The 16391-nt window shown below is 46.3% G+C and overlaps 1 protein-coding gene across 3 annotated transcripts in view; it reads left to right on the forward strand.

Annotated features, from left to right (window-relative positions):
* MYO1B (myosin IB) overlaps nucleotides 1–16391 on the forward strand; it is a 362240-nt gene that overhangs the window by 227017 nt on the left and 118832 nt on the right. For all 3 annotated transcript variants that reach the window (XM_075317858.1, XM_075317859.1, XM_075317861.1), the window contains exon 14: nucleotides 4978–5082. In XM_075317858.1, the coding sequence (XP_075173973.1) occupies nucleotides 4978–5082 (105 nt within the window). The remainder of the gene's footprint in view (nucleotides 1–4977; nucleotides 5083–16391) is intronic.

Genomic DNA, 16391 nt, shown 5'->3' on the forward strand with positions numbered 1-16391 from the left:
TGCCTAAGGACATAGATCAAATGTTGATATTCAGTCATTTGTTGAAGGGTAAACAAAAAAAATCTAGTTATGTCATGTAACAGCCAATGTTGGCAGTAAGCAAAAATGACATTACAGACAGTAAAGCTGTAAACTAGTACGTTTGAGCCCTGTAGGATGGTGTCCTCCCCAAACAGCCAGGGCTATATTAACCCATGGCTGAGCACCTGGGCTTTTGGGCATTTCTGCCCCACTCCAGCACTTCTATCTTTCACCCCTCTACAGCCTGACCCTAGTACGGTAGGCCCCGGACCCCAGTTAATAGCTCAATATCCATTTTCAGGGTCATCTGAAAAACATTGTTCTTGTACTATTTATAATACAAAAAATTATGAAATAGAAAATTTCAAGATGCCATTCCTTGGAGACTGATCAGGGATACACACACATGCAGGCGCTTCACGAGTAAGCGAAGACATGCACAGAGCATAGATGAACTTGTCACCAGGCAGCACAAAGGCAACAACAGCCTGTGGCCATGTCCTTCAGCCAAACACCTGAATGGAGAAGGCAGGAGAGTCTGTATCTGCCAGTAATACGCCCAAGCTCCAAGGGGTGGTGATTATTTCCTAATCTTGCTTATTGCCCTCGATCCCATCTCTATCTTAGTCATACAACCCTAGCACCAAATAAAATGTTTGAAAACTGTCACTGTCCTGAGTCCCTAGCACATCCTACATTGCAGGTACTCGCATTACTGCCTGTCAACGACAACCACCTCCTTCCCAGGGGCCAAGAAGCTGCCATACTCAGTGGTACAATGTTACCATCTATCATAATGGCTGACAAGTAGGAAAACTATTGCATTCTAAAGAAACTAAATTTCCGTGGTGTCTGCTTTAGACATCCTCTTTTCCTAAATCTTTAAATAGGGCATATGGAAGAAATAATGCGAGTGTTGTATCTGGTACGATATCTAATAATTTCAAACAATGAACAAGTCTCAGTTTTGGTACACATTGCACAACTCAACTGAGAATGATACCTGCCTACAGTGTGGCATATTTTCCCCATCTGTCTTCAATAACTCTTACCTTATACCATTTAAAAAAAAACAAACAAAAAAACCCCAAAAACTGCTGTAAGCTAGGTTCACATGGGCATATGCAAAATTGTCCATTTTATGTCCACAAAAAAACTGACGATTAGAGATGAGTGGACGAGTGAGTGTTCGTATTTGCTGGGTTCTGCTGGACTTTAGTTAAAAGTTGATTTTGGGACGCGGACTTGACCTGAACTTGATCTCAGAGCCCGAACCCCATAAAAGTCAAGAACTAATGGACTCGACTTGACTAACGAGTATAATGGAAGCCAATGAATGGACAGTTTGCTCTTCGCTCACATACTGCCAGCCATAAACAGAGCATTTCTGGAAAAGGGAGGGTGGGACTTTTTTTTTTTTTAGACACTGCATCCAAAAACAGTTTGTATCCCCAGTGAGGGCCTTTTAGAGGTTGCGAGCAGCTTTCACTGGGCCGAGCACTGAGTAAACCCAAGCACCCGATGCTCGATCAAGTGGTTACCATCCGAATGGCACTAAAATTCGGACACAGACTTTTTTTTTTCAAAAGTTTGTGTTCAAGTCCGAGACCCGAACACACGGTGTTTGGTACAAACTCTGAACATTACAGTTCTGGTTCGCTCATCTCTACTGACTATTTTCCACCCCTATTTTCAACTATACACAATCCAAATAGCATCAGTGTGTCCATTTCTTTGTCCCTATGCCCTTTTTGTCGTTCCATGTGGCATCCGTTTTTTACATTAACAATTTAATAAATGATAAAGATCAAATCCAGTTTATAACTGTAATGTATCAGTGAAAAACGCATGACCTAGGGATGTAACCTGAATATGAGCCGTGTTTTCACACACCCTTTTGACTTATAATGGTCTGATCCAGAATACTGAACAATGTAATGTATGCTGCGATTTTTTTTTTCCACTCAGATTAGCATTGGTCCTTGTGCTGTCCATATACTATCAGTTTTGCATACGGATAGAACAAGGTAATTTAATATGTTCGTTTTAACATACCTATATACTGTATACAGGGCCTTGCAAAAGTATTTGGTCCCCTTGAATTTTTCAAACTTTTCCCACATTTCAGGCTTCAAACATAAAGATAAAAATTTCAATGTTATGGTGAAGAATCAACAACAAGTGGGACACAATTGTGAAGTTTAACGAAATTTATTTCTTATTTTAAACTTTTTTAAAAAATAAATAACTGAAAAGTGGGGCGTGCAATATTATTTGTCCCCTTTACTTTCAGTGCAGCAAACTCACTCCAGAAGTTCATTGAAGATCTCTGAATGATCCAACGTTATCCTTAATGACTGATGATGATAAATATAAGCCACTTGTGTGTAATCTAGTCCCCGTATAAATGCACCTGCTCTGTGATAGTCTCAGCGTTCTGTTTAAAGCGCAGATAGCATCATAAACACCAAAAACACAACAGGCAGGTCCGTGATACTGTTGTGGAGAAGTTTAAAGCCGGATTTGGTTACAAAAAGATTTTCAAAACCTTAAACATCCCAAGAAGCACTGTGCAAGCGATCATATTGAAATGGAAGGAGTATCATACCACTGCAAATCTACAAAGACCTGGCCGTCCATCCAAACTTTCATCTCAAACAAGGAGAAGACTGATCAGAGATGCAGCCAAGAGGCCCATGATTACTCTGGATTAACTGCAGAGATCTACAGCTGAGGTGGGAGAGTCTGTCCATAGGACAACAATCAGTCATACACTGCACAAATCTGGCCTTTATGGAACAGTGCCAAGGAGAAAGCCATTTCTCAAAGATATCGATAAAAAGTGTTAGTTAAAGTTTGCCACAAGTCACCTGGGAGACACACTAAACATGTGGAAGAAGATGCTATGGTCAGATGAAACCATAATCTAACTATTTGGGCACAATGCCAAATGCTATGTTTGGCGTAAAAGCAACACAGCTTATCACCCTGAACACACCATCCCCACTGTCAAACATGGTGGTGGCAACATCATGGTTTGGGCCTGCTTTTCTTCAGATGGTTAAAATTGATGGGAAGATTGATGGAGCCAAATATAGGACCATTCTTGAAGAAAACCTGTTGGAGTCTGCAAAAGACCTGAGACTGGGACAGAGATTTGTTTTCTAACAAGAAAGTGATCCCAAACATAAAGCAAATTCTACAATGGAATGGTTCACAAATAAATGTATCCAGATGCTAGAATGGCCAAGTCAAAGTCCAGACCTGAATCCAATCGAGAATCTGTGGAAAAAGCTGAAAACTGCTGTTCACAAACGCTCTCCATCCAACCTCACTCAGCTCCAGCTGTTTGCAAAAGAAGAATGGGCAAGAATTTCAGTCTCTCGATGTGTAAAACTGATAGACACATACCCCAAGCGACTTGCAGCTGTAATCACAGCAAAAGGTGGCGTTACAAAGTATTAACTTAAAGGGGCTAAATAATATTGCACGCCCCAATTTTCAGTTATTTATTTTTTAAAAAAGTTTAAAATAAGCAATAAATATTGTTCTACTTAACAATTGTGTCCCACTTGTTGTTGATACTTCACCATAACATTAACATTTTTATCTTTATGTTTCAAGCCTGAAATGTGGGAAAAGATTTAAAAATTCAAGGGGGCCGAATACTTTCGCAAGGCACTATATAACATATATTCTTCCACTAAGAGTGGAGTCACACTTGTATGTGGATCCCATCCCTTCCCCTGAACCAGACTCTGGCTCTCCTGACAGAAGCGTGACAGCTTCATGTATTTCTATGCAGCTGCACGCTCCTGCCAGGAGAGCCTCCAGCCTATCCGACGAGTACCATACAATTCTCGCATTGAGTCACGTGCAAAGGTGACTCCAGCCTAATTATGGGACCGCCTGGCTTCCATGTCCCTTTTGCCTGGAGTTCTTACTTATTACCTATATTTTTATGGGATGCATAAATGTAGTTTCTCAGTTTTTCTTTCATCTGACAATACTTTTCTGTGATTTCTCACTTTTCTACTAACAGAATTCAGTAAGTATTTGCCATGTTGCAGTGAGCGTGTCTTGCATGCTCCTTGTCTGCTAAAGTGCTTTGTAAGATACATTTCCAAATGTAACTTCTGTTTGCTGATGTTTTATGCATTTGTACTAGATGTTTTCCAGGCTTGTGTGTTCTTTACATTGCTCTGGTTTGCTGTGGGTTGTTAATCATTAAAGGGATTGTCCGGGCCCTTTTTTTTTAAATTTTACTATGTGCCTAAAAACTAACAAGCAGGTAGTTACTAACAGAGGCAATTACCAGCCTTTTGTACCCAGTACTGGAATCGAGTGATAATTGCTCCTGCCGTCAATTCAGCTGCTCCATGTCAATCGATCAGCTTTGCTTCTTAAAGGCTACTCTGTAGATAGGGCGAGACTGCCGGCATCATGCTGGTTGACATCTGGCAGTCACACCCTGTCAACCGAGCACAGCGGAAAAGAAGCCACTGAATCGTCACATACGTGAAAGCCGCTGAATCGTTGGCAGAAGCGGTCTGTGATCACTCTGTGACTGCACAGAGCAGCACCGGGCACAACAGGCAGGTAGATAGGTATGACTAGTTTTGAAAAAAAATGGAAGATATGTGCTTATTTGTGGGTACTGCACACCCGTGCTTTGATGGCTTCAGCGAGATTAACATGGTATAATCTAGATTTACTGAATTTAGATTACTTGTAAAAATGCAGGATTTGACCCATCATAGAGTCTGTGCTTAGACATACATTGAATTATTAATGTAGAAATTCATGTGCTTGCCAATAATACACCCCTGTTCATGCAGAAGTCTGTAGTGTGTGAAAATGCCCAAATAAATGGTGATATTATGGATCTGCTGATCTAGATGCTATTGTCCAATACACCACGCTTCTGTGTAACACGCTTTCATTATGTATTTGCAGGAAAACAGTTTTGAGCAATTTATTATCAACTACTGCAATGAAAAACTGCAACAGATCTTCATTGAATTGACCCTAAAAGAGGAACAGGAGGAATATATACGTGAGGTATTGTGAATTAAGACTTGCTAAATAATCATAATCTTAGTAAAAACATATATTTTCTGGATGTAACACTACATGACTTCATAAGGTTAGATAACAACCATAGCTGGCAGGCCACAGTCAGATAATGATGCTGCCCATAAAAATCCATAGTATTACCTCAATATGCAGCTCAAGGTGGCACTGTCGCGGGCGGGTGGTGCGCCGCTGCTCGCGCTGCACGCTCGGGTCCGGCGCTGCTGCGATGGCTGCTTGGTGGCTCGAGCGGTGGGCCGGATCTGGGGACTCGAGCAACGCTCCTCGCCCGTGAGTGAAAGGGGTAGTTTGGTTTGGGGATTTGGTCCGTGACGCCACCCACGGTTTGTGGTGAAGGTGGGCACCACCGCTGCTGGTGACGGGGATCCCGGGAGCGTTGTTAGGGAGCAGCTGAGATTTTTTCCCCCCTCCATGGGTAGGGGTTGGTGGTCCCGGGGCCCGGTGAGGTGACGGGGAAGCAGGGCTGGAGAGGTGCGGGGACAGCGCGGCGCGGTGCCGGATGGCACTGGTGTACTCACTCAGCAACAGATACACGCAAAGTCTCTGGTAAACCAAACGGCTGGATGGACGGGTCCCGCAGCCGGCTGCTGTGGCTTCTCCCGGACAGTTGATGGCGGCTGTCTTTCCCTGCACCTGTTTGTGTTCGGCTCTGATGACTTCCCACCGGTAACCCGCTCCCCAGCGTATAGGTGCCGGAGGAGCCCCTTTTGCCCGCAGGCTCTGGCCCTTGGAACTCTAGCTGTGGCGGTAGCTGTATTTCCTTTCTCTGGTCGGACGGTTGCCTTCTATCGGGTCTTGGCTGCTAGGAAACCCCTGGTGTTCCGGTCACTGACGGATTTGACCTTTAACGGCGGCTCCGAGCCTGGTCGGGGTCCGCAGGCCCTGCCTGTGTGTGCTGGCTTCACTTCGCTCCCTGGTTCGGTACCGGCGGGCCACCACCTGTTCCCGGTCCTACGGTTCCGCGTTGATCGGCCTCTCCTGCAGACAGCCACCACCGTCTGCCAACCTTGCTGTATGTGCCCGGGCCACGCACCCGGACACGGTCAGTTTGCTCCTCCACTACCACCTCTCTAACTGATCTTCTCTCTCTTCCTTTTCCCGCCTCCAGGACTGTGAACTCCTCAGTGGGTGGGGCCAACCGCCTGGCTCCACCCCACCTGGTGTGGACATCAGCCCCTGGAGGGAGGCAACAAGGATTTTGTGTCTGGCTGATGTGCCTGTCTCAGGGTGGGGGTGCGTGTTGTAGTACCTGTGACGACCTGGCTTGCCCAGGGCGCCACATTCCCCCTTGGTTAAATGCAGACCGTCCGCGGGCTGCCCGTCCATCACCGGTTTTCTTTTTTTTTTTAACTGAAAAAAATATAAAACAACAGTTTATGCATTTTAAATCTTCCCTTACGGGAGGCACTTCCTTTAACGTTACTAACAATGGCATACATATTAAAACATTTTTATTAACAACGGACGGCTTCCGCTCCCCCACCCCAGCAACCTGGCCCTGATGCTGCCCCTAAGAAATGGGCAGCACCCCTTGAGCCCAGTCCAGATCCAGGCTGCCCGAGCAGGAACGGGTACGGTGCCTCGCACCCGACGGCCTTTTCAGGGGACCCCACGTCCATGGGGGACCCCTGATCCCCGGAGAATCACCATCGGTTGCGGTAGTGGCGGGCCTGGGCCATCCCTTTCCTCCAGGCCCATCCTCAAAATCTGCCTCTCCAGAGGCGGTAATGGAAAGCAGGTTTCAAACTATTTACAATCCCACAAGTTCGTGGGTGCCCTGCTAGTTCTCAGGCATGTCCATGAAGAGTTCCTCATGCCAACGGTAACAAAGGGTCCCTACGGGGACAACTTGCCGGCAACGGCCGGGTCAATCACGGTGTCAATCAGGTGAACAACGGTTGATTCGCTTTCATTCACTTAACGGTACTGGTGGTCCCAACGGGGACAACAGTGCAACGGAGGGACCGCTGCCTTATTCCGACTCTTCCTCTGAGGTGGCCTTACCCTCCGCTGCCAATATTTCAAACATGCGGTGGCAGGCCTGTTGGGAAAGGGGCGCCTGGTATCCATTTCCACCGGCGCGCGGGATATAGAAAGCTACCGGCCCACCGCTGTGACGAAGACTCTCACCCACTTCCTCGGACTCCGAGACTGGCTCTGTATCAGGTCCGGAATCATCACTCCCAACCTCTCCACGGTCAGGCGCTCCCTCGAGGGCCAGGCGGACTGCCGGGTCCTTTTTCTCCTCCACGCCAGGTGGGTCATTACCAGTCGCAGCAGCATCCGGGCCTGCAGCCTCCTCAATCTCTCCGACCCCCGGACCCTCGGCACTCAGCATCTCGGGTCCCTCCGCCATAGCACGGGGCAGCAGGTCAGGCAGGTTAGCGCTGGTGAGCCCCATGGGTAGTGGCAGGGACAGTACAAGGGCCAGGATCGGACCGGGTCTCCCAGCCGCAGCGGCCGGTCCCTGTGAGACATGGAGGCGTGGGTCACTCACCAGCTCCGTCACGTCGGCTCCCATCTCGTGCATCTGGGCAATCGCAATCAGCGCTTCCACCTTGGTGGTCCACTGCTCCGCCAGGAGACGTATCTGATTCCGATGACATTGGTTAGACTCAGTTACTCGGGCCCTCATCCACGCCACGGTCCCGGGCGCGGGATGCTGGGCCTCAGGTGGTGCAGGCGGGGCTGACATGGTGTCACGGCTTCAGAGTTCCAGGAACCAAATAGCGGCAGAGTCCTGGCGTCCCTGCCTATATGGCCTCGGTTTACATGCGGCCGGACGCCATCCTTCCCCCCATGGTCTTTTCTCAGCACCTCCTCTTCAGGGGCGTGGCTTCGGCTTTCGCGCCTCCACTGCTCGAGAAGACGCTCGAGCGGGAAAATCTTCGCGCCCAAGATGGCGGATTCTGAAATTTTTCGACCGGACACCGCCGGCGGGTAACACAAGGCGCACTTCTACCAGCCGGCAGAACGGTAAGATCCTGTTCGTGACGCCAAGTTGTCGCGGGTGGGGGGTGCGCCGCTGCTCGCGCTGCACGCTCGGGTACGGCGCTGCTGCGATGGCTGCTCGGTGGCTCGAGCGGTGGGCTGGATCCGGGGACTCGAGCGGCGCTCCTCGCCCGTGAGAGAAAGGGGTAGTTTGGTTTGGGGATTTGGTCCGTGACGCCACCCACGGTTTGTGGTGAAGGTGGGCACCACCGCTACTGGTGACGGGGATCCCGGGAGCGTTGTTACTGAGCAGCTGAGATGTTTTCCCCCCTCCGTGGGTAGGGGTTGGTGGTCCCGGGGCCCGGTGAGGTGACGGGGAAGCAGGGCTGGCGAGGTGCAGGGTCGCGGGGACAGCGCGGCGCGGTGCCGGATGACACTGGTGTACTCACTCAGCAACAGATACACGCAAAGTCTCTGGTAAACCAAACGGCTGGATGGACGGGTCCCGCAGCCGGCTGCTGTGGCTTCTCCCGGACAGTTGATGGCGGCTGTCTTTCCCTGCACCTGTTTGTGTTCGGCTCCGATGGCTTCCCACCGGTAACCCGCTCCCCAGCGTATAGGTGCCGGAGGAGCCCCTTTTGCCCGCAGGCTCTGGCCCTTGGAACTCTAGCTGTGGCGGTAGCTGTATTTCCTTTCTCTGGTCGGACGGTTGCCTTCTATCGGGTCTTGGCTGCTAGGAAACCCCTAGGGTTCCAGTCACTGACGGATTTGACCTTAACGACAGCTCCGAGCCTGGTCGGGGTCCGCAGGCCCTGCCTGTGTGTGCTGGCTTCACTTCGCTCCCCGGTTCGGTACCGGCGGGCCACCCCTCGTCCCCAGTCCTACGGTTCCGCGTTGATCTGCCTCTCCTGCAGACGGCCACCACCGTCTGCCAACCTTGCTGTATGTGCGCGGGCCACGCACCCGGACACAGTCAGTTTGCTCCTCCACTACCACCTCGATAAACTGATCTTCTCTCTCTCTTCCTTTTCCCGCCTCCAGGACTGTGAACTCCTCAGTGGGTGGGGCCAACCGCCTGGCTCCACCCCACCTGGTGTGGACATCAGCCCCTGGAGGGAGGCAACAAGGATTTTGTCTGGCTGATGTGCCTGTCTCAGGGTGGGGGTGCGTGTTGTAGTACCTGTGACGACCTGGCTTGCCCAGGGCGCCACAGCACCACAACTGGCACCCTGGCATGCTTAAATCAGCTGCTGGGATGCCCTGCTCAGATGGCAGCATTAGTTAGCCACAAGAGAAGCAATCTGAGTCCTCATTTTTTGCCATTTTTTAATTCCTAGAATTCAGGTTTTACATTTTTCTGACATTTGTTATCTCTTATGGGAAAATAAAAGAAAAAAAATCATAATTGGAAAGTGCAGTGGTCCTAAACAAAACACCCCAAAATAGCGAAAAATACAACAAAGAGAAAAAAAAGGAAAGAAGCTAAGAAAATGTTTAAAAAAAATACTACTAATACTACTAATAAGTACAAATTCCTTATTCAGAGGTGGACATAGACAATGGGGCCCCTGTGATGACAGCCAACAAGCTCTTTATATCCAGTATCTCATTATATAGCTCCCCTTATGTCTCTCTTACAAGTGGCAATCACAAATTATTTTTAGCCATAAAGTTCTTTAGGTCAGGCCTTTACCTAGAATCTAAGCAATGGTAGAAAAGGCTGCTTGTTAGGTGAAACCCCCTGACCGTTTGGGCCCTTGTTAAGCTGCACAGGTCATACCAATGGTAGAAGTATAGCGCCCCTGACCTGGTCAGGCACCACTGAGTACTGCACCCATGCTGGGGACAGTACAATACAGGTAATCCAGAAGGCTGACCGAGGTGTGACTACACAGGCGCATAGTAATCAGGTCTCACACATCTACCTTTGATAGGGACCCCTGGGGAATCCAGGAGGGGGCGTAGCCTCCAAGTCCACTCAAGGGGTGTGGTAGAGAGCCTGGTTGCTAGGTGGCGTAGGCAGGCACAGTGGGGAGAGGATGTAGAGAGGAGTGAGGAGTTAGGAGTGCAGCTCAGGGAGAGCAGACGTGTGGAGTAGACCCTGGAAGCTGACACAACACTGACAGCGTCCGCGCAGTGACTACCAACGGGGGAGATCGGTCACCTGGTAGTGCTACCCGAAATCCACCCAAGGCTAGATAGAGCAAAGAGGTGGCAGAGTAAGAGGACTGCCAGCGAGGTACCAGGCCCGAACGAGTGCAGGCTCTCAGAGTAGGGGACCATTCAGTTGTCCTGCTCAACCTGCAGGTGGAGGTACTTCACACCCTCACCACCACACACAGAGTCCGGAGCCACGTAGCGAAGAGAGGGCCCATAGTTCACAGGAGGCAAGCAGCCGGAGTGACCTGGTCCAGGCTACAAGGAAAACGGGCCAAAAGAAGGGGAGAGAGGCATCAGCAACTTTCCTGGGCGACTCCAGCAGGGCTTCAAGTAGGGGTCACCCCAAAACACACAGGGCTAGGAAGGTGAGTTGGTAGTCACCCTCATCAGCCAGCCGGAAGGATACCTGGTTCCAGCCTGGTTCATCCCAGCTACGCCCGGGTTACTCACCAGACCATCAACTGTGAATAAAAACCCTGAAAGACTGCTTGTACTGTGTTTGAGTCATTCTGCGCCTTGTGGTTCCACCCACTCAAAACGGGCCCTGGGGCCAGCCCTACTCTCGGGGGGCCACACCATCTAACTGCACCTACCAACAACCCCAGGCGTCCCTTAACCTGCAGTGGCGGTCCCCTGACCGCAATACCGAGAGTGGCGTCACGAAAATCCTAAAGAGAAGGTTCCCTACCTGTGACCAGACCATCCCACGTGGAGTCCCTGAAGGTAATGCCCCGCTACACCTGTGGGGCTCCAAGGAAGCATCTGCATGTAAGGTGAGACCCACTGACCCTTTGGGCCCTTGTTCAGCTGCACAGGTTGCACCAGTGGTAGAAGAAGCTGCTTGTAAAGTGAGACCCCCTTACCCATTGGGCTGCACAGATTACCCCAATTGTTGAAGACGTTGCTTGTGAAGTGAGACCCCCTGACCCTTTGGGCCCTTGTTCAGCTGCACAAATCGCACCTATGGTAGAAGAAGCTACTTGTAAGGTGAGACCCCCTTGCTCTTTGAGCCCTTTGCAGCTGCACAGATCACACCTATGGTAGAAGAAGTTACTTGTAAGGTTAGACCCCTTTGCAGCTGCACAGGTAGCACCTATTGTGGAAGAAGCTGCTTGTAAGGTGAGCCCCCTTACCCTTTGGGCGGCACAGGTCGCACCAATGGTATATTCACCTCAGACCAACTTTTACATTCAAATCAGATCTCTGCCATTAGCTCTGCTATCACTTTGGCACAAATTATATTAAGCAAATGTATTATTTTTATCAAACACCCAACATGTGCAACATTTTTAGACACAAATTTCTGGTCCAAAGTATACAACCCAAGAGAAAGTATAAAAAAAGAAAACTGGTAATACAAATATGCTCACTGTGTCTGTGCCTCACCCTTGTCGGTTATATTGTCTGTTTTTTGCATACAAGAGTTATTAGCAATTATCCATTGTTTATGTTCTCATAGAAGAGAGCGGCTTTTGAATAACTTTGCTTAAACAAATTCAATTTGCACTCTTGTCAGACTGCTGTGTACAATAACGGGCACGCAGTATATACCTATGTTAGGAGGTACGTCTGTTTTACGGCCGGCATTACATTTATACAGCTTGTTCTCTTCTTATCACTTCTTACTGGGTTGATATGAAAATTCATCTTCTCGGTGGGTCCATGCAAAACAAATGAGACAGCTCCAGTGAATGTCGCTCCATACTAAAAAATAGAACTTCGTGCATCCAATGTGAATATAGAAGAAGTGAAAAAGCTGCCGTGTTACAAAAACAGTCCATTAAACGAGTGGAGAAAAAGGAATTGATGGAACAACCACTGAAAATACAAAAGCCTTGCTTCTTCTTTAACAGAAATCCATTAGGCGGATGTAAAAATTGTAATCACCATTGGTTACAGATGAAACTGAACAAAATTACTTATGAAACTAGGTCTGCTTCTCCGTGAAACAAAACAGAAGTCTGAATGAGCCCTAAGGCTGATACATTAGTGTCTCCAACGTGTTTGTTACATTACTGATAAAGTTGCCAACCCCTTGTAACAAATGTATGGTCTCTTGTGTTGGGATACAATTGATATCACTTTTCCTCCACACCCTCAGCCAGTGACCTTAAAACCATTTTTCCTCTTGGATACAGTTTTTGATCAGTTTTCATGAACTGTAAATAATTGAACACATCACAGTAGATCGGTATGTGCAGACCCTGATCATTATTCTGAGCAGGACAGGCAGTATTGTACTTGAAGTTGTTCTGTCCCCACTTAAAGACGATTGAAGGTGTAGTTGTGTGATCGTGTTAGAATCTTACCTTCGTTTTCCGATAGGTGAGGCAGACAGGACCAGAGAGTTCCTGAGTTGATGGATTAAACGTGCAGACGCTGAGATGAAACAACGGTGGTTTATTTTCTCCACAGGTTAAGGACATGCATTGGTACAGTGGTCTGAGTACCTGGCATTGTGGTTATCTTGTGATGCTTGTCTCTAGAGCCACTAAGGTCAAAAGACTTTACCTTTCTGCAGCCCAAATGAGGGGGTGTGACTCTCACAAGCACTGGCAAAAAACTAAAATGGATGCCAGGAAGTGAGGTGCAAACAGGGCAGTAGACACTCCCAAGCCCTGGACAAGAAAAGAAATCGGGGAAAAAGAAGGGCCTGACCAGTAGGTGGCAGCAGAGGACAAGCATGAATAACATAAATAACATACATTAAATAACAATGGATATGAACACCAAAGGCAACCGTTTTAAAGAAAACAGGTAGGAACAGCACTGGCACTAGGATACTGAATGTAAGCATATCTTTTATTCAGAAATTTGCCTTTTTATTCCAGAAATATGTGCAAGTAAAGTTCCACCAATGCACTGCTATTTGATTGACAGGTGCAACAGGAAGGGCATATGTGGGCCGGGTCTTGCAATCTATTACCACCACTGTCTGACTGCCTGGCCTTCCTTCCACTGTTGCCATCATAAACATTCATTCCGGTGCAGGCAGACAGACAGGGGCAGGAATAGATAGCAAGATCCGAACCACATATTCCCTACCTGTTGTTCCTGTCAATCAAACAGCAGTGCATTGCTGGAACGTTACTTGCACATACTGTATTTCTGAAATAAAACCGCTAATCTCAGAACAAAAGGTATGGTTATATTCAGCATAACACCAGTATAGCACTGGCTTTACTTTATTTATGAAAATTCTACGGGTTTGTTCCCTTTTAAAGCAAACTCTATTCAAGCATGTACTGGCCACCAGTTCTTTCTACTTAAAGTACGCACACTAAATCCATTTTATCCCAAATCAAACTGGAAAACTTTCAGGAAGAAAGCAAAAAACCCCACAAGCCTTACACAGTATATTGCCTCACTCAGGCTTCTGTTTTGTTGTACGTTTTCTATCATTGTCCCATTATAGCATAGTTACCTGCTCATATTTTTTATTTTATTTCTTGTCAACCAAGTGTCCACATAAATAAACAGCTATGACATGTTTATTTTTGATATTGGTCATGGATGAAACTTGGCCATTTAAATCAATGGGTCTGTAAAACCAACAAACGGCCATGATGCCATCAGTGTGTCATCTGAATGCTCTTGTTTTTTTATTGTTTAATAGATGAGCTTGGATTTGTTTGTTTGCTTTTTTTTATATATATGAGAAACACATGTCACACTGATGGTAAAAATGGCCAGGAGGACCAAAAGTGGATAAAAATCGGACAAAGTACATATCAAAGACAAATAAAAATTGATATCTGAATGAGCCCTTACTATAACTTTGCTTTATCAGGGGGTTTCGCCTTGTATTGTAGTTGGAGATATAATAATTTGAGAATGTAAATTTAACCTACTAGAAACAATAAAGACTAACAGACAAGTGCTTACACAGTTTATTGGAAACTTACTGGCCATGGATTTTTGCTGTCATCGTATGATTTAGAAGACATTGAATTGGAGAGATTTTGAAGGAAATGTTTGGGCAGCAGATGTGTCAGCTGAAGAATCGGCAATATCTCAAGGGGCTTACAGGGTGAATCTGGCCAACTTGATAAAGCGCCAAAAAGCAAAAATAACTTATCTAAACTTTTTAAAATCAGTATTAATAGACTTTACTGGAACAATTGTGTCATTACATCAGTGTTCTGACTTCTGATATTATACATTAGATAAGTTTAGAGGTTTTATGAGATTATGATATCTTGGCTGCTTTCTTAATAGAAGGTGCCATTCTTGTCCAAAAAAGTAGAATGTGGAATAGCAACTTAGTACCATTTAATAAGAATGGGCTGTAATATCATAGACAGTTCCACTATGAGTAATTACACCACGGCCCAGTGGGCAAGTGCCCACTTTGCCAGATTACCAGTCCGGGCCTGTAGACAGACCATGGCCAAGAGCAGTGCTGTTTCTCCAATAAAGTAGCCATATATATTTACTGTCCTACAACCTCTTTAAAGCAGATGCACACATTTATATGCACACTCGGGAAATGTAGAAGTATTTTCTTGTGTCGCAGAGCAGCTACTGAAGAGACCCATGTCAGAAAATGTCACATTTCAAGTCAGAAGAGGAATATTCTCACTTAGCATTTAGTTAGGTTCTAAGCCTGGAATAGGGTAGGATTTTTGTGGGTGAGCAGAGAAGCCTTACTTTTCCACCCCATCTCCATAGTCCATGTTTTGTGTTGTCTAATTAGTGGTGGTGATTCTTTCACAAGTGTTCCCAGTCTGAGGTCAAGTTCACACGGCCATATAAATAATAGTCAAGAGTTTCATCCAAAAACCACCTATGATTTTTTTTTGTGACTTGACATCTGTGTGCAGGTCCTGTACAATCAGTATGTAATCAGTTTATTTACAGTAGCAGTTATTAATTACACAGGTATGCTATATTTGGGTTTATGAAAATTGTTTCAAATCCAATGAGTGATTCTTAAGTTTTCTTGTGCCCTGACTTCAAACACTTCAATTTTTACCATCACGTATGGTTTTTGCACGCAACGAGTGTGAAATTACATACAAGTGAACTGAACAAGAAAAATCTTTATTGTAGCCAAAAATGTATATAATATTATATATACAAACTTATTGAACATTAATTTTTGTAGCTTTATTAGAAATTAATTCTTGCGCCTTTTCCTTTTCTCTTCCAAGCTTTTCTTGATCCCTTTCCTCTTTTTAGAAGGCTGCGGATCTTCTCTGTGAAGCATCCAGTAGTCGACCCTTATCATGTTCACGTTCCATCTACCTGGATATCATCGTTCCATCTCCCGACAGTTTTCCCCCTATAAACTAGAGGCAGTGCCATACTTGTGGTAGGATGTGGATTAAAATTATACCTTTAGTTGTGAAATCAGAGGCTGTATTGCAGAGCAATCTTTGTCCAAACTTTCCAAAATGATGTCATTTGTGCACAGGCTGGAGCATTGGGCGGAAATTTGTGGGTCGGGTCTTCTGTATGTATTCCTTCTCTCACTGCATGCCTCCCTTTTATTTAAAGTTTGCCTCTTGGCCACCGCCATTATCTCCATAGCCGCATATGCGCAATAATATTCTGAAGTTTTCAGCGACTCTTCAATAAAATGGTGCTGGAGTCAGCGCATGCGTATACCGTGATCTCAGGCACCATTTTATTGAATAAACTGTCTTCTTCATGTCTGTGCACATGGCAGCCATAGCGATAATAGTGGCAGAACTATAAATAAAAGAAGGCCAGCATCCAGGAGAAGAATATATATCGAAGACCGGATCCACAAAATCCCACCACGATGCTCGAGCTTGTGCACAAATTGCATCATTTTGGAAAGTTTGGACAACGATTGCTCTGCAATAAAAACTCAGATTTCTCAACTAAAGGTATCATTTTAATCAGCATCCTAGTACCACGGCAAAAACCTTCCGGTTGGTTCCCTTTAATATCCTGATAAAATCTTTCTCCTTACTCTAACAGCACCAAGGCTTTCAGGAAAGTAGTCAAATTGGAAATGTTAAAAATGTAACGTCACATTTATCAGACAACCCAAGGTTTTGAAACATTGCAGCATGTTCTCCACAATAAACATACATTTTGGAACTTTTTTATTACCTAGAAATTTCATCACAACTTCTCTAAAGGAATCTCAAGCCCTTGGTACACAGGTACTTTTAAAAGTCTCTCCTTTTGTTAGTGCTTTCACAAATTGCTTC

The sequence above is a fragment of the Anomaloglossus baeobatrachus genome, chromosome 7 (assembly GCF_048569485.1).
Source record: "Anomaloglossus baeobatrachus isolate aAnoBae1 chromosome 7, aAnoBae1.hap1, whole genome shotgun sequence".
Lineage (NCBI taxonomy): Eukaryota > Metazoa > Chordata > Amphibia > Anura > Aromobatidae > Anomaloglossus > Anomaloglossus baeobatrachus.